Source organism: Sodiomyces alkalinus (genome assembly GCF_003711515.1).
Source record: "Sodiomyces alkalinus F11 unplaced genomic scaffold SODALscaffold_1, whole genome shotgun sequence".
In the NCBI taxonomy this organism is placed as follows: domain Eukaryota; kingdom Fungi; phylum Ascomycota; class Sordariomycetes; order Glomerellales; family Plectosphaerellaceae; genus Sodiomyces; species Sodiomyces alkalinus.
This window is the reverse complement of record NW_021167079.1, coordinates 3,048,069-3,064,341: the sequence shown is the minus strand read 5'-3', so window position 1 is coordinate 3,064,341 and position 16,273 is coordinate 3,048,069. Positions and strand designations below refer to the sequence as shown.

Below are 16,273 nucleotides of genomic sequence, written 5' to 3'. Positions count from 1 at the left end.
GCGGCGGTTGATGAGCGAAATCTGGTTGGGGATGGGAACTTGGGGACTGAGGGGCAACAGAAGAAAAAAGAAGGAAAAAGACGCCGAGTGTGGCGTTTCCGCCCCCTGACTCGCCGCCATCGGGTCCCGCCTCGGCCCGGTCTGCCGAGATTTTAGTTCCATCTCTCCGTCCCACGTTCACCGGTCACCACGTGGAAAAGCCGATCTGCAACGACATCATTATCTCATCTCACTTCCAATAATCTCATAAATTGCACATTATGTTATCTGACTTGACACCAAATGGCCCCATTAAACCCACTCCATTAATTATGTAATTTTGAGACATGATTAGTATGGGATATCAAGCCCCTGTCGCGAGAAGGTGAAGAAAAAAAAAAGAAGAAAAAATCCATTAGCCGTGGGCCATCATCGCCCAGGTCTAGTCGCAAAAGGGTATAAGTATACGGATATAAACATCATCTTTGCCTCGAGACAATGCGGTGGTCAGTGGAAAGCCGGAAGTGAAGAGAAGAAAAGGAAGAAAAAGACCAAAAAAACCCAAAAAAGGGGAGGAGGGGGCATGAAAACCAAAGCCCCCATCACATCTCATCGAACGGCTCTTCTTTCACCCCCAACGCTCAATCCACGTCCGAGTCGGAATACCCACCACTCTCCGCCTGGTTCTCCTTCCAGCTCGCCATCTCCGCCACGGGCACACGACCCCTAAGCCACCGCAACGTGGCATCCGTCCCCCGCTCAAGAACACTCCACCGCGGAACCCTGAACCTGTTCCCCGCCACCTCGAGCCTTTTCAGCCCGCCGCTGCCGCCAAGGAGCCCCAACTTGGGGTTCAAGTGCGTAATATCGTTGCTCCCCACGTCGACGACTTGCAAGCCTTTGATCGTGTCGGGGTCGAGGTCCATGATGTGGTTATTCGCCGCCAAAAGAACCACGAGCTGCGGGAACGCCGTCCGCAGGTCGCCGGGGAGTCCCGTGATGCGGTTCACCGACACGTCCAGCTTTTCCAGGCGAGGGGACCGCAGGTGCGTCGTCAGCGGCGTCAGGCTGGTGATGTGGTTGCCCATCAGGTTCAGCTCGCGGAGCGCCGGCAGCTCGAGCTCTTCCGTCAGGTACGTCTCGCCCACCAGCTTGTTGTGCGCCAGCGAGAGCGCCGACAACGTCTCGGCGAAGAAGGACAGGGAATCGGGTATCGCCGTGAAGAGGTTGTGGTGCAACTGCACCTCGTACACCTTGGTAGCCGCCGCCACCTTTGAGCACACCACGGGGTGTAGCGACGCCGAGCCCGTGTTGGATCGGTCCAATAGGCCACCCACTTTGACCGGCCACGTCTGGCTCGACACGGTGTGCGAACGGGACCGCGCGGGAGTGTGCGGTGCCGACGTTGGAGGCGTGGCAAAGTCGTCCATGTCCGACCTACTGTCCTGTTCGGCGTCATCGGCATCATCAGCAGTCGCCATAGCCGTAGAAGTAGGAGTGGGGCTGGGCGTGGGAGTGGGCGTGTTTCTGTCTTCGGGAATATCCCCCTCATCCCGTGCACTCTCCTGTGGCTTGTTTTCCGTCGACCCCCGAGCCGGTTCGCCCGCCACCTTCACATCTCGGACCAGTTCGGGGGCAATTGCCTGAGAAGTCGTCGTCGTCACGTCGCAGTAAGGGGGTGGCGGCTCCAACCGGGCGGACAGGATATCCTTCAGCTCTTCCGTCGTGGCAGACACCAGCTTCTTCTCACGCAGGGGGTTGCCGCTCAGCCGGATCATAGAGAGGCTATCCATCCTCGCAATCTCGGGCGGCACCGCCTTGATGTCGTTGGACGAGACGTCGATGTGTCTTAGCTTCTCGAGACTGAATAGTCCATCTGGAAACGACGAGATGCTGTTCTCGTCCGCCGTCAGTGTCACCAGATTCGTCCAGGAGCTAGCGTCCGGGAGAGCCTGCAGCCTATTCATGGAGAGGAAGAGTTGGTAGAGGGCAGGGAAGTCAACCGCCGACCCAGGGGCGACGAGATGGGTGATTTGGTTGCACGACACGTCCAGTGACTGAAGATTGGGGAGAACTCGCACGCCTTCCTCGATGAGCGTGCCCGTCAGCTTATTGTTCTTCGCCCATAATTCGAAAAGAGGCATCTTGGATAGACTGGAGAAGGGCAGGCACTCGACGCTGTTGTCGCTGATGTTCAGGATGCGGAGGCGCTCTAGGTTCCCAATGTTGACCGGGAGGGACGACAAGTTGTTACCGTGAAGGTCGAGGATTTCGAGATGCCGCAGATTGGAAATGCAAGGATCGAGCGGTCCGTAGAGGAGGTTAGTGGGTAGCTTCAGGTCGCGAAGAGACGAAATCTGGGAGATGACTTCTAGGCAGTTGTTGGCTAAGCGATTGGAGGACTAATCCCAGACATTTGTTAGTCAACCTGGAGGAAAGTCTCTCTCTCTCTCTCTCTCTCTCGGCAAAGGGGGGGAGGAGACGAACGTACCAGATTAAGAGACGTGAGTAGGCGGAGTTGTCTCAAGCCCACGGGGAGAGAGATGAGCATATTGCCGTGCAAGTCTAGCGTTTCCAGCCCAGCAAAGATGTTGCCATTGCCGTCCTCATCCGCGCCCAGCTCCTCGGGCGTCACGTCCGGGAAGATGGCATCGTCTATCTCCTCAAACTCGTTGTCTGCCGCCACAAACTTGGTCACATCGACGCTCTCGGCCCAGCTCCCATCGTACGTGCCCGTCGTCTCGGCATCGTACATCTTCAGCACATCCAGTGGGACGGCCTTGAAACCCAGGGTGGCTATGTTCAACCGCCCCGAGGTACGCGCGTCGGCGAGCCGCTGGCGAAGGATCTTGTCCGTCGCCTTCTCGCTTCTCTTTATGTTAAACGGATCGTCGGTCACGGCAACCGGCAATCCAAAGTCGAAGCTATGGTCCGAGGGGACAATGGGGGACTTGGGCGGCTGCCAACGGTCTTCTTCTTGTACAGGCAAGGTCGAATCCGAGTCTAGTTCTAGTTGTGGGGCATTAGACAGTTGCCGGACGGCAGCACGTTTCGCTGCTTTTGCCTTGGCAATCTGATCCCGCAGCGCTGCTGACGATTTGAGGCTGGGGGTTTCTGGGGCTTCTGCTGCTTCTTCGGTCGGTTTCTTAATTGGGGTTTTTTTCGCAGGCGTCCGGGCATTCTTGAGACGCCTTGGTGGAGCTGCTGTCCGGGGCCTGGATACGACTTTCAAGGATGACTGTGTTGTCGGAGACTGGGCGGCAGCGCGGTCGATGGAAGGGAGAGACCGCTTCTTGAACAGTCCGTTCACAGAACCCCTGGCCCTCGAAGTCCGAGCGCCCACGGTGGCCGACACGACCTTGGACGGGGTCGCGATCCCGCTAGGTCGCATGACCGTCGCCGGACTAGGGCTTCGAGTATCGTCCCGTCTTGTGGTGGAGGCGGAAAACCTGGTGGAACTGGCGGTGGCAGGGCGGGGGCCGGCTTTGACCGAGGGCGTCCGGAGAGACGCAATTCCTGACGTCCGCCGCGAAGGCGTGCCCTCTATTGTGGCCATTGGACGCCGAAAGGTATTGGTAGATGCTCGGAAGGCAGATACACCGTCATCCGGACCTGAACTCGAGCCAGGACGGCTTCGACCACGGGAGGCCGGTCGCATAAACGATGACGCATCGGATGCATAACTCGAGCCCGGTCGGGATGCGTTGCTCTCGGCACGCGACCTGGGTCGTCTTGAACCGTCGGGATCAAAAAATGACGAACTTTTCTTGGACAATGCGGGAGAAGACGGTAACTGGGAGAGTGTTTCTATAGTGCGTTCGGCGAGCGAAGGTCGGGACTTGGCAGGTCGAGCAGGAAGCGTATCGTGTGCCACATCGATCTCGGCGGTACTGGGAAGAGGCTGGAACTCGATGGGAGACTGGCTAGAGACGCTGGTAGCCGATGATACGGGTCCTGTGGCGAGAAGTGGAGCCACTCCTGTAGCTACAGACGGACGCATGGGTATGGAAGCTGATCGCTGGGAGGGCCCCTTGTGCTGCTCGGTATCGGGATCGGTGCATGTAGTGGGATTAGAGGTAGGACCAGCCATCGATAGAGACGGCTTGCGGAAGGAAGTGGAAGAGGAAAAGGTCTTGCTCGTCGGTCCTAAGGAGCTCGATCTAGCGGTAGCCACGTTCGGTCCATCCCTTCTCAAGCTCGAGGCGCTGGGCACATTGCTGGTTGAGATTGTTGAGGGTGTGGAGGTTGTGGAGGTGTGCACAGTCGGTCTGGCCAATTGGTCTCGTGACGGTGTGGTCCGGAGGCGTTGCCGCGGAAGGGACCCAGAGATGCCATCCCTAGAAGGAGCATGTCGAAGAGACGTCGTCCTAGGTATCGAGGAGGATGTTGTAGAAGATGATGCCGTCGACCTGGGCTGAGGGAGGCGGGAGGGTCGAGGGATGCCGCTTTGGCGGGTCGCCTGGGGCTGAGTTTCGTCCATGAATTCACAATTTTTCCGACATCTGATACAAACTCAGAACTTGAACATGCATATGCCAACCTTCGGGAAGGGGATATTCGGGCGTGAAAAGGCGAGCACACATTCTGCAAGGGAGGGAAGATGGGAGTTCAAATGTAAACAAATGTTTTGGATGTTTGGGAGACACAGGGGATGGTGGTCCGAGCGCTCGGCACTTAGGGGCTTATCTTATCTTTATATTATCCTTATCTTATCTGACCCGAAGGGAGTTCCTTACCTGACGTACCGGTACCTTCTTCACCGACTTCTCTGATCGACATCGCTATGTAACGCGTCTTGTTTCTTTCCAGTTCTCGACCGTCACCCCGTCACCCAATACACCCCATATAAAGAGTTTTATTCCCAGGAATGCCCCGCCATGTGTTCTCAGCTTCTCCCTCTCAAATCTAGAGATGAAACCGGACTCAATACGCGGTTGCGATGGGAGATGGCTAAGTGGGAGCCAATACTGTACACGTCGTCCCTCGACTCCCGCCCAGTCTCCACATGGCAAACTCCAGAGTCGTCTTCCCGAGTGAAAGTGTAGTTGACAACAGGAGAATCAGCTGGCTCTTACGATATGCCTGTAGCCCCAGGTAATGGCCCCTCAAATGACAACGTGACAGGCTCGGCGGTGCTTGCATGATGCATCTCGCAGCCGCAAGAGTGGTGAGCCTTATGTCCGTTCGTGTGGAGGCGAAAATGATTGTCTTGCACGTCCTTGAAGCAATGTGAGAGGTCATAATTCAATGACACTCATCCGAGCGACCCAATGGACTGGTAACCGGGAGAAGGGGCAACAGCAAGTCAACACATCAGCATGGCAGAGTGAGAGTCGGCGTGTCAGGCTCGTAGCATGACCCCCGCTTCGGCTAGACGAAGCTACGATACCGAACATTGCATCGCGACTGGGTCAGAAGAAGCCATGCATATGTATACAAAGCATGTACTTCACAAAAACTTCCCTTCCAGGCCCTACTCGTGCGGTTATAAGAGTTATTAGGGACACGCCGGTGGACTCGATAATAAGCCTTTGTCTCGATACAGTTAGACAGCGATGGGTCTCGGTAACTAGTAATCGTGTCGGTCGCGCGTCGCGACCCAGCGAGCGGGATATGACGGCTTTGAAGACTCGTGATTGATTCTTCCTGACTTATGGATCCCCGAACTACTTCGTAGAACTGAGTGACCGAAATCGTTCTCGTGGAGAATGGTCTGCTACAGTATCTACTTAAACGTTGAGGTCCAGATGTTTTTGCAGGTGCATGATGTGGAAGGTAGGTACGAAGTACTTCGTACCTCGACGGGAACCGTTTGAGCTGCAGTTGTGGGGGCCCAGGGGGAGGTTTGGAGTTCTGGACCAATCGGAAGGGGACAAACGGTGGTTCTCGGTGAAGACAAACAAAGAACGTCGGAAGCAGGTCGAACGAAGTACCTTTTTGGGACTTGGGAACTTTATTCGATGAAACGAGTCCTTTCTGCACTGCTTGTAATTATACCAGACACACATCTAAAAACCTTAGGGCATGCATACCTCATAAACAGCAGCACTTATGGGCTGATGCGTATCATGGGACGCCAGAAACCAGCTCGAATTGACGTCGAGTTCATCCTCATTTAGTGACTGTAGTCGCTCGTGCTACGGACGTATTTATCACACTAGGTACCTTATCACACTGCCGATGGAGGTACGTACACAAACCTCTCCGATCAATTGCCGAGCTGTTGGAGATATTGAGGGGTTGAAAGTGGGGGTGCGTTTCTTCGGCCATCCGTCCCACCCACAATAAGCGCCTGGCCCAAACCCCTGGTCAACCCCAACATGACCCGCACTTTAATGGGTCGCTTTCCGGGGTTTCCACCAGTTAACGATGAGCCTATGTAAGTGCCCCGGACCGAGGTCCCTTCCGGTTTAGCTCCAGCACACCACCAACTCGCCCACGACTCTTTTCTCCTCTTCCATCATGTTTTCTCACGGCATATGCCATCCATATGATTACAACGTATGTTGACAGCCACCAAACCTTTCCTTTTATTATCCATACAAGATGCTTCCATCTTCCAACCAGCCCCTCCCCCGGCTTCTTTGACCACTCACCGAAGCCCAAGGCCGATGCTGCATGGCCGTTTCCCGCCACTAGCCACACCGTCGATCGGTTTTCGAACTCGTCGAATCGTCACAAGAACGCCAACGTTAGCCACGCGGACGGAGCATGTTCGCTTCAGTCATCACCCGCACTAAACCGGCATGAGCTAAACACCTCCGTAGTCCGTACTCCATTCCCCTCTTTCTCTCGATGGAGGATGAGTAACAACTTGTCCGTACCTTGGCCCCGATCAGGCATGGTGTAACGGTGTTCACCCCATGCATGCCCTGACCCTGCCCTGCGTTGCTTTGGCACAAAACCTCAGTCCAGTGGGCTCGATGCCCTCGTCTCCTTTGGTTCGGGGTAGGTAGTGCCGTCGTGCTACGTGTGCATGGTTCAGACCCTTGCCCCGAACTGACATGCGGGGACAAGACATGACCAGGCCCAGTTCCAGGTCGAATATAACAGTTGAAATACCTACCCTAGGCTACCTACATATAGAGCCCCATCAGCCGCTCTTTCGCATCTTCTGACTTCACTGGGACCACCCCTTTGCCCGGCTTACGTTGATTCTCTGGCGTTGGATTGATCATTGCCAATCTGTCCTGACAGGTTGGTTGTCTCGTCAATACGGCCAACAAGCCTGCCATTTGTTTTCAGGAATCAAAACTAGTCAACTAGGTTCACTGCCGTTCCTCACTCAAACCAGGCCTGCCCTGCCCTTTGAATCTCAACACCCGTCATGGGCGCCGCCGGCACGCAGGAAAACTCGGCCACCGGCGATCTTCGGATCGAGCGTGGGCCTGACCCGAACGCCAACCTTCAGGATGCGGCCGTCGATGACAAGGTCCTCAACCTGGGTGCTCAGGAGGGTAACGAGGCCGAACACAGCTTTGGCTTCATTCAGGGTTTCAAGACGTACAAGCGCGCCGCTTTTTGGTCCATTGGTATGTATTCCGCCGCCCTCGCCTCAGTGACCTCACCTGGCAATACCTTCCCCGTCTTGCCGCTTCTTTCAACCTTCCTGCGAGTTGGGCTAATTCAAACGTGTCTTTTCCCGCTCCATTGATTTTAGCCATCTCGACGACGATTGTCATGGAAGGCTATGACGTGACGCTCCTTGATTCCTTCATCGGGTACCCCCAGTTCCGGCTCAGGTACGGCGAGTACCTGAACGAGGAGAGCGGTTACCAGATCTCGGCCGACTGGCAGACGCAGTTTAGGGTCCTCGCCGCGGTGGCGAACATTATTGGTGCTCTGCTGAACGGATGGGGCACCGCCAGGTGGGGTCACAGGAAGGTGCTCATCGTCTCCCTCTTCTGGCTCAGCGCTTTCATCTTTGTCGTCTTCTTCGCACAGAACATCGAGACCCAGCTCGCCGGGCAGACGTTGTGCAATGTCCCCTGGGGCGTCTTTGCCACGACCGGACCCTCCTACGCCGCCGAGGTGACTCCTCTAGCCATTCGCCCTTATCTGACTGCTTATGTGAACCTGTGCGTGTTCGGTGCTCCCCTTCTCCTCCTCCCTTTCTTTGCAAATCACTGACCAGGCATTGCTCCGTGGAACAGCTGCTGGGCTACCGGCCAACTGATCTCGGCCGGTGTTCTGGCCGGCCTGGTCGACATGCCCAACGAATGGTCCTACCGCATCCCCTTCGCCCTGCAGTGGGTCTGGCCCATCCCGCTGGCCATCCTCGCCTACTTCGCCCCCGAGTCGCCCTGGTTCCTCGTCCGGACGAACCAACTCGACAAGGCGAAGAAGTCGCTGGAACGCCTCTCGGAGCCCTCGCACAACGTCAACCTCGACGCCACGCTGGCCATGATGGTACACACGGACAAGGTCGAGAAGGAGGAGCGCGCCAGCGTGTCGTACTGGGAATGCTTCCGCGGCACGAACCTCCGCCGCACCGAAATCGCCTGCATGGCCTTCATGTCGCAGATCACAAACGGCGGCGCCCTCTGCTACGGCGGTACCTTCTTCTTCCAGCAGACCGGCATCCCCGACAACACGGCCTACTACATCGGCCTCGGCGGCACGGGCATCGCCTTCATCGGCACGTGCATCTCGTGGCTCTACATCCACCGCTTCGGCCGACGCATCATCTGGCTCACGGGCTTCGCCAGCCTGACGGCCATTCTTTGGACGATTGGTGTCCTCGCCTCCGTGCCGCAGAACCAAGGCCTGGCGTGGGGCCAGTCGCTGCTCTGCGTCGTCTGGCTGGGCGCCTACTCCATGAGCGTCGGGCCCATTGTCTACACTATCGTGGCTGAGATTGGTTCGACCCGTCTACGCACCCACACGGTCGTACTGGCGCGCAGCTTCTACTACGTCGGTAACATTATCTGTGGGGGCACGTTGCAGCCCCGCATGCTCTCCCCCGGTGCTTGGAACTGGCGTGGCCGGACTGCCTTCTTCTGGGCCGTTCTCGCCACGTTCACCTTCGTTTGGGGGTATTTCCGCATGTTCGAGACCAAGGACCGTACTTTCGGCGATATGGACTATATGGTGAGCAGTACCACCCTGCCCACCCCTCGAAGACTGCACTGCTTTTTGTCAAGACCCCGGTATCTTTGCTAACGTGATGTCTATCATCTTCTCCGTTCTGCTCAGTTCCAAAAGAAGGTGCCAGCGCGCAAGTCGCGCACGTATGTCATCGACGAGGCGGACCAGTTCTTCCACGGCACCGACAACTCGACGACCCAGATCAACGAGAAGCAGCAGCAATGAGTGGGAACTGGGATATTTGGTGCATAGTGTTGGGGTTCGTTTCGAAATGCGTATTCGTTGGTCTCACGGCGAATATGTGTAATCTGGCTTGTCTCTTCGCAGGATGAGGAACCAGCGAGCGTCACCGTAAAAAAAAATACAGAAATATACCCCCGTGTGGAATGGGAATACAGGAATACCTTAGGCATCTTATTCATAAGGTACGCAGGAAGCTCAGAGCGGCCTCCGAGGTTCCGAGTATCCTGTTTATGTAATCATTAATCGCGCATACATCCAATCAAAGGCAAAAACAGCACGTGTGTCCGGAGCTCTATTTATCCGAGGAGTACTTCAATACTTTCGCTTCACGCTTTATTTATCCTGCCTGGGCCATCATCTTGGAACTTTCTTCTGCCGTCTTTATCCTAGACACGGCACCGTCCGCCATACCGGGATCCAGCAAGGGCTGCAAATACTCTGAAACAGTCGATGATGGTCGGCGTGCCGGGCCGGTCAAAAGGACTGCAACACGTACCGGAGGCGCAACATGAAGAAAGGCGTACGCCCTCGCCCGCCCTCCGTCTGGGGTCCCTGCTCTCTCATCTTCGCTTCTCCCCACCCTGCCCGGCTGAGAAACCCCACGAGTACCTAACGGCTTGGCTCGCTCGGCTTACGAACTCAAGCACATGAGCATTCTAGGATGGATGGCTCCTTGCGCCCTTTCCCATCAAGTCGCGGAAGGTGGAGTCCTGGATGATACGGCCACGCATCGCCCATTACCATATTACACCTTACGTCCTTACGTTTTCTTCTTTGCTCCGATATGCTCACAGTGAAAGGCAAGGACCGGGGCGGGGGTAAAGCTGAGAACAGCCTGGTATAGTCGTCACCATTTTCGTCATTCGCGGGACATGAAGCTGCTATAGGAAGCTGTTCCATATCTGGTCTTCGAATCATGCAACATCAATCACGCCTTGTCCCAAGGACGCCCGCCCATCAGAGCCAGCTTCTCATGCGCCCAAGTCCCATACAGAGGCCACCCCCCCTAGCCTTCCTTCGACGACGCGTCTGCCTCAATTCCAGCCAGGCCGCCAGCCGCGCCAACATCTTAACCGGTGTATCTCAGAGAGAAGACACCGCGCTCGATGCTGTTGAGAAGGATAAAGCCGGAGCGGAAGTACGGATACACGCTCCAGGTACCCACGAATTCGGTGCGCCCGCCCACGCTGTCGTCCTCGGGATGGCAGTCGAAGTAGCCGACCTCCCGAATACCCGCACCGGTGGGGTCGCGGCTCAGCGTCCGGACGTCGATGATGCGCAGCCCAGAGCCGTAGTTGGCCTGGTACGACAAACCGTTCAGCGTGTACTGGTTGTGGTCAATAGCGATGGCGGGGCTCTGGTAGTAACCGGTGAAAACGGGCCTCTGCAGGTTGGCGACGTCGACGATGTACGTCGTGGTACGCCTGTTCCGGGCCGGACCAGTACCTCGCTGCTCGTCCAGCTCATCGTCCAAGAGGAGGAACCGCATGGACCCGTCGGACAGCCAGCCCTGGTGCGTGTACGCGGCGCCGTTGTAGGTGGTGCTGCTGAGCGTGACGGGACGGGTCTTGCTCGTCACGTCGACAATGTCCAGCGTGTTCTCGTTGAAGTTGAAGCAGATCTGGCGGCCGGTGTACCGCGTGTCCGGGCCGGAATAGGTGACGCACTGCGCGTCGTGCACGTACCCGCCGGCCGACAGGCAGCCGGGCGAGGTGGGGCGCGCCGGGTTGCTGACGTCCACCATGTACAAGCCGCCGCGGCAGCTCGTGGCGCTCGTGGCGCCGACGGCGTAGATCATGTTCGCCTCCTCGTGGGCGACGATGTTGTGCGAGTTGCCGAAGCCGGAGAAGTGGGCCGTCAGGTCCGTCGAGGTGCTGAACACCCGAGGGGACGACGGGTTGATCGTGAGCAGCCTCTTCATGTCGAAGACCTGCAGGCCGTGGCGGGACGACTCGGCGCCGACGTATAGGTAATCACCGATCGTCTTCATATCGCGCCAGGAGGACGACGTGGTCTGGGTAGGCAGGCGGCCGAGGTACACGAGCGATCCGTCGCGGAGGACTTCGACGAAAGCCGTACCGTCAGTCTGACCCACGGCGCCGAATTCACGGCCGGTCGCGGACGTCCAGCCCCCTGGGAGGACAGGTTAGCTTTCCTCTCCTCTTCGCCAGGTTGGAGAGACCAAGAAGGGGGGGGGGGGGGAGGGAGCGGTGGCTGGTGGGCCAACTCGTTTTTAAACTGGTTCACTTTCACTTACAGATATCGTTGCCACGGCGGGTCGACGAGCCCATGTCCTGGTGCCGGAGGAAGTCGGCCATATCGACGTTGGAGCACCGGTACTCCCCGGCCCTTCCATTGACGCAGGCCGCAGAGGCCATCAGAGGCTCGTAGCGGTCCACGTCGAACGCGCCGGCCTCGCTCTCGGCGGTCCACGTCTCGAGCTTCAGCTTCCTCAGGCTTTCCATGGCCGACTCGGCCGAGACAGTGCCCGCCAGGGCGGCTGCCGCCAGAAGAGAGAGCGTCACCTTCATCTTTGTTGGTCAAGAAGAGCAAGGCCAGAATCCAGAACAGCGAAAAGAAGGCGAGACGGAAAGAAGTATCCGGAGGACCCTGGAGGAGATTTTCCCTTTTCTTCCAGGACGAGGATGCCATTCTTCTCTTATATATTCATCTGCGCGCAATGTAGAAATCCCGGCTCTCGTACTGGACGTCGTAGTCTGCGCCTGGTCCTCTCTACCTCGTCCTTTCTGCCCTCTTCCCTTCCCTTCCCTTCCCCTCCTCGACTTTAACCTAAACCCCCACATGCCTAGCATGCCGAGGAAAGACGTGTTCGGTGGTGATGCAGAAAAAGGAAGGTTCAAATTGAACGAGCCGTCACCCTCTCTTAGGGGGGGGCATTCACGTCGAAGATAATATCAGTGTAAGAAGACCGTAGGCCTCCTCCCAGAAACACTGCAAGACGTGCGTACATCCGACAGAACCCGCATTCACGGTGAGCGATTCAGGAAGCCGACAAAGTGGGTGTAACCCAGGCGTTCAATAAGAAACCACAAGTAAGACGAGAGTGTAACCCTGGGGGTTCCCATATGCACGGCGATAAGGTGCGTCACATGCGCGGCAGTTGAAAGCTAAACGACCAGATGGGAACCCGATGGAACCCAGATGGGACCCGGCACTCGCGGAGATCAAGTCCAGATCTAGAAGGTCGACGGGGTGAGGCTTGGGTCGTCGCTTGGCCTGTCCTCTCCCTCTCATTGGACCCCAAGACCCCCCAACTAACCACTTGCGGGAGGATCGCATGATTCGCATCTTTCCGTCCTCACGGCACAACCATCTTGGAGAGAAGATGAGGTCAGGGGTGCAAGAATCTGACAAAAATCCCCTGCAATCGACACGCAACACTGCCTCGAATGCTTTAGTACTTTACTCTGCATGTGGTCGTCGCATATACCTCGTTCGCTATTCGTTCATGTCGATCTTATGCTTCACCAATGTTACATCGGGAAGAGGCAGTGAGACGTCATTGACCATAGAGAAGTCGACTTCTTATCTCTTCCGAGGGGTTTCTTAGGAGCCATCCTACGTGTGGCATCTTTTTAACGCAAGTGGCTCCTGTCGAGCAGAGGAGGGTAATGGGTATCATGCGGGCAAAGAGTCCGGAGTAGAAGGCTTCTTTCGTGTCCATCTCTGCATTCTGGAAGAATCCTGTCTGGGCTCGTCTTCTCGTGCCTCGGTGGTAAACTGTACCAGTTGATGTGAGGAGTACCCGTGTGCAGTAGCAGCCCAGTACACTGCTGGTATGTTTACTATCATCTTGAGACCTCACACCTATCCCAGTGAAGTGGTTTGATCGACATGATCGACATGATCGACACTTGAACTTCGCATAATATAAAGGCCATCAGTCTCTCTGCTGGCAGATTATACGCTGCTCTGGGCTTGGTCTCGACTATTCTTGCATATCATTCGGTATCATACTCCTGGAAGATCTATCCTTTACTCTGTTAAACCAAAAGTCCACGAAGCTTCCCACGTATAAGTCTCACCAGGCCCAGTAATCTGGGCATCCCGTCTTCCCCACTGCGGGCTATGACGAAGCGAAAAGAAGAGAAGAAGAAAAAAGTCAGAAAATGCCATGTCAGTACGTCTAGGGCAGGGCCAAGAAAAGACTCACTTGTTGATACCATTCGTGAAATCCTGCGGCTCAATAGCAACACCCGAACTCCTCCCGACACTGCTCACCCCCTCCCGGCCCTGGGTCGATTTCAACGGCGTAGTCCCGTCGCTCCAGCCCATGGTATAGATCTGGACGCCGGGCTGGTCCGTCCGAAGTTCGGCCTTGATACCGTTCCAGGGGCTCGCGAGCGTCAGCACCGGCGACTCAGACGCAGAGCCGTGGGTCGCGACGTCCTCGAAGAGCCAGAAGTGGTTGTAGCCCTCTGTTCCGCCGGCGTTGGTGGCAAAGTCGGGCGAGTCGCGCGCGTGGCTTAGGCGACGCGGGGACGTGAAGTCCATGACGGCCGTCGAGCCGCCGGCGGGGCCTGCGACGGGGGAAATCTCGCCGGTGGGTAGGCCGTGGGGGTCGAGAGGGAGGTAGCGCTTGGCATGGGGCATGTGAAGGGTGTGCTCCAACACGGTGTCGGTGTCTGGGTTGCGGTAGGCTTCGAGGTTGAAGTAGGTGTGTTGGGTAAGCATGAGGGCTGGAAAGGGGGAGGATGATGGTCAGCAGTCAGTAGTATAGTGTCATTTTCGTGTTGTGCTTTCGATCCTCCCGTTCTCTTGTCCTCTCATCCATCCAAGTCCAGGTTTTATTTTGGTTGGACTTGCGAAAGTGAAGTGAAGCAAAAAAGAAAAAAAGAAAAAAGGAAAAAAAGAAAAAGAACGAAAGAACGTACGGGTTTTGGCCTCGGGCGAAACAGCTTCCATCTTGATATCCCAACGTCCACCATCACTAACGCTATAAGTGACCTTGCAGTCTACTCTGCCCGGGAATCCCTGCGAGGCGCCCTCCGGATCGGAGATGAAGAAAGTGATGGCAGAGGCACTGACGTCGAGGACGTCCCAGAAGCGCCAGGACCAGTTGTTCCCTCCGCTGTGGAGGGTGTTCCCAGGGCCGTCATTTTTCTCGGTTCGATAGGTCTTGCCGTCGATGGTGTATTCGGCGCCGCCGATCCGGTTGACGTAGCGGCCCGGGATGGCGTTGTATACGGGGTGACCGGGGTCAACAGCTGCCAATGACGATCAACTCCAGTTCAGTAGGCCGTCTTTTCGCGCACACTTTTGTTTTCTTCTATGAAGAATGGATTGAGGAAAACGCTGAAACGCACGGTAGAAGGATGCGTCGTCGTAGCCAAGCACGACATCGACTTCGTTGCCGTGCTTGTCCTTGACGAAGAGGTTCGTCAGGGTAGCCCCGTAAGGGATGAACTAGAAAGCCAGTCAGAGGTTGGTAGTTGGTCCTCATGATGAGCAGGCAACTTGGGAAGGGGGTTGAAGAAGCATGAGTTGAAGGTCTGGAGGGTGTTCGGTCATATTTTCGCGTACCTGAGCCCTAATGCCTTTGGCCGAAATGGTATATCGTCCATCTTCACCCGGCTTGGGGACGTTTGACGCCGTCGCCGGCACTGAGAGGGAATGGTGTCAGTTGGCATGCGGGGTGCTCGTCGAGATGATAATAAGACCAATAAGCACGGAGCTGCACCAAGAGATGTGCGCACCTTGGACTCTCGACGAATTCGATCCCATGATTCGAGTTTTTGATCTGCGTTATCTGTTGTGGTGAAATCGCGGGTTTGAGGACGGGAGTGCAGCGATTCCAGTGTGTTATCTTCCCGACTCGGAGAACTATGCATCCTTAAAGTCCGAGTTGCTGGGCTAGTGAGATATTTCTACAAATACCTAGGCCCCCTCCCCTCCTCAAATTATTCCTTGACAGGCAGAGCCGGCCCCGAGGTCTTGGTCTCGTTTCTCGCACGTTGGTCAGGACTCGGAATTCAGCCAGAATGGGGTGGGAAGATTGAAGGACATGGGACACTGGACCAACTGCATCGCAATTCATGAGCCCCGCTTCCATTGGGTTGGGATCCCTGTCTCTATCACGAGGTAACGGACAATCGGACCGTAGGCGACAGGGCGGCCCAGTCGGGAAGAGGCTGGCTGAAAAGCTTTAGTAAGCTCGCTGCTCCGAGACCCATAATAGAGCATTGTCAATGACATTTGATGTGTTGGCGATCCCAGTAGGCAATAAGGTCAACGCTGCGGTCAGCAAACGGCCAAACTCGAGACCCGAACTGGAATATAACGAGACCAAGAAGAGGATGTTTGTGACACCATCTTCAGAGTTGTATTCGTGGACCTATGTGGCCTTTTTGCACAAGCAATGGGCAATGGGATTCGGAACGGAGCGAAGAATTATGTTTGTTTTCTACTATCAGCATAGTAGGGTAGCATCGGTATCGCGAAGGTCCAGGTCCAAATCTAGGCCTGGCCCGCATCATCTTGGCGACGGACCTTCCACTCCCTGTCCCTCCCCATCGAATGGAAGTCGGAGACGTGCGTCTCGGTAGGGCCGTGCCGGTTCAGCGGCAAATCTTCGTGGCGTAGCGTCCCTCGATGAAGCGAGCTGGGGTTGTGTGGGGGTTTGCGTCTGGGGTACTCGACTGAGGATGCGTCTGCTGAGTCCGTGGAGTTGGCGCTCCGAGGAACATTCCGAGTAGAAGGAGAAGGGGGGCTGAAGATATGATTGATACGATATGCGTGATAAAGCTGGGACTGTTTGATGCTACATGATGAATCTGCCCAGCAAGATGGACTTTATATGCCTGAGATCCTCTCGTCGCTGTATCTGCGCAATTCTGCGATCTGCAGTTGCGAGTTCGAATCAGGAGGCGTGCGTGTGAAGCAGAAATAGGATATCAGGGGCTGTGTCAGGGTGAAAATTTCCCTGGAAATCATGAAGTCATGA

General features: G+C 56.1%; 6 protein-coding genes across 6 annotated transcripts; 2 read left to right on the top strand and 4 right to left on the bottom strand.

Moving 5' to 3' along the window:
* Nucleotides 1-285: 285 nt before the first annotated feature.
* SODALDRAFT_326801 (L domain-like protein) lies at nucleotides 286-4,560 on the bottom strand. The gene is made up of 2 exons (XM_028610265.1): nucleotides 2,471-4,560; nucleotides 286-2,381 (listed from the first exon to the last, which is right to left on the bottom strand). Exons 1-2 carry the CDS (start codon nucleotides 4,067-4,069, stop codon nucleotides 621-623), a joined length of 3,360 nt encoding a protein of 1,119 aa, XP_028470448.1. The 5' UTR covers nucleotides 4,070-4,560; the 3' UTR covers nucleotides 286-620.
* On the top strand, nucleotides 4,506-7,245 carry SODALDRAFT_354803 (hypothetical protein; the record flags this gene model as incomplete). The annotated part of the gene is made up of 11 exons (XM_028613761.1): nucleotides 4,506-4,593; nucleotides 4,789-5,012; nucleotides 5,104-5,146; nucleotides 5,243-5,305; nucleotides 5,817-5,868; nucleotides 6,023-6,097; nucleotides 6,269-6,358; nucleotides 6,547-6,795; nucleotides 6,895-6,927; nucleotides 6,997-7,018; nucleotides 7,177-7,245. The coding sequence occupies 11 exons, from the start codon at nucleotides 4,506-4,508 to the stop codon at nucleotides 7,243-7,245; spliced, it is 1,008 nt and encodes a 335-aa protein (XP_028470447.1).
* On the top strand, nucleotides 7,177-9,603 carry SODALDRAFT_374938 (maltose permease MAL31). The gene is made up of 4 exons (XM_028614717.1): nucleotides 7,177-7,511; nucleotides 7,640-8,057; nucleotides 8,133-9,069; nucleotides 9,175-9,603. The coding sequence occupies exons 1-4, from the start codon at nucleotides 7,307-7,309 to the stop codon at nucleotides 9,289-9,291; spliced, it is 1,677 nt and encodes a 558-aa protein (XP_028470446.1). The 5' UTR covers nucleotides 7,177-7,306; the 3' UTR covers nucleotides 9,292-9,603.
* Nucleotides 9,604-10,127: 524 nt separating this feature from the next.
* On the bottom strand, nucleotides 10,128-12,159 carry SODALDRAFT_288024 (hypothetical protein). The gene is made up of 2 exons (XM_028608586.1): nucleotides 11,567-12,159; nucleotides 10,128-11,442 (listed from the first exon to the last, which is right to left on the bottom strand). Exons 1-2 carry the CDS (start codon nucleotides 11,838-11,840, stop codon nucleotides 10,379-10,381), a joined length of 1,338 nt encoding a protein of 445 aa, XP_028470445.1. The 5' UTR covers nucleotides 11,841-12,159; the 3' UTR covers nucleotides 10,128-10,378.
* A 137-nt stretch (nucleotides 12,160-12,296) lies between these two features.
* On the bottom strand, nucleotides 12,297-12,833 carry SODALDRAFT_354800 (hypothetical protein; the record flags this gene model as incomplete). Its single annotated transcript, XM_028613760.1, has 3 exons — nucleotides 12,297-12,381; nucleotides 12,458-12,691; nucleotides 12,808-12,833. The coding sequence occupies 3 exons, from the start codon at nucleotides 12,831-12,833 to the stop codon at nucleotides 12,297-12,299; spliced, it is 345 nt and encodes a 114-aa protein (XP_028470444.1).
* Nucleotides 12,834-12,994: 161 nt separating this feature from the next.
* On the bottom strand, nucleotides 12,995-15,308 carry SODALDRAFT_326796 (galactose mutarotase-like protein). Its single transcript, XM_028610264.1, has 6 exons — nucleotides 15,027-15,308; nucleotides 14,854-14,933; nucleotides 14,637-14,736; nucleotides 14,205-14,537; nucleotides 13,484-14,009; nucleotides 12,995-13,396 (listed from the first exon to the last, which is right to left on the bottom strand). Exons 1-6 carry the CDS (start codon nucleotides 15,052-15,054, stop codon nucleotides 13,306-13,308), a joined length of 1,158 nt encoding a protein of 385 aa, XP_028470443.1. The 5' UTR covers nucleotides 15,055-15,308; the 3' UTR covers nucleotides 12,995-13,305.
* Nucleotides 15,309-16,273: the final 965 nt, after the last annotated feature.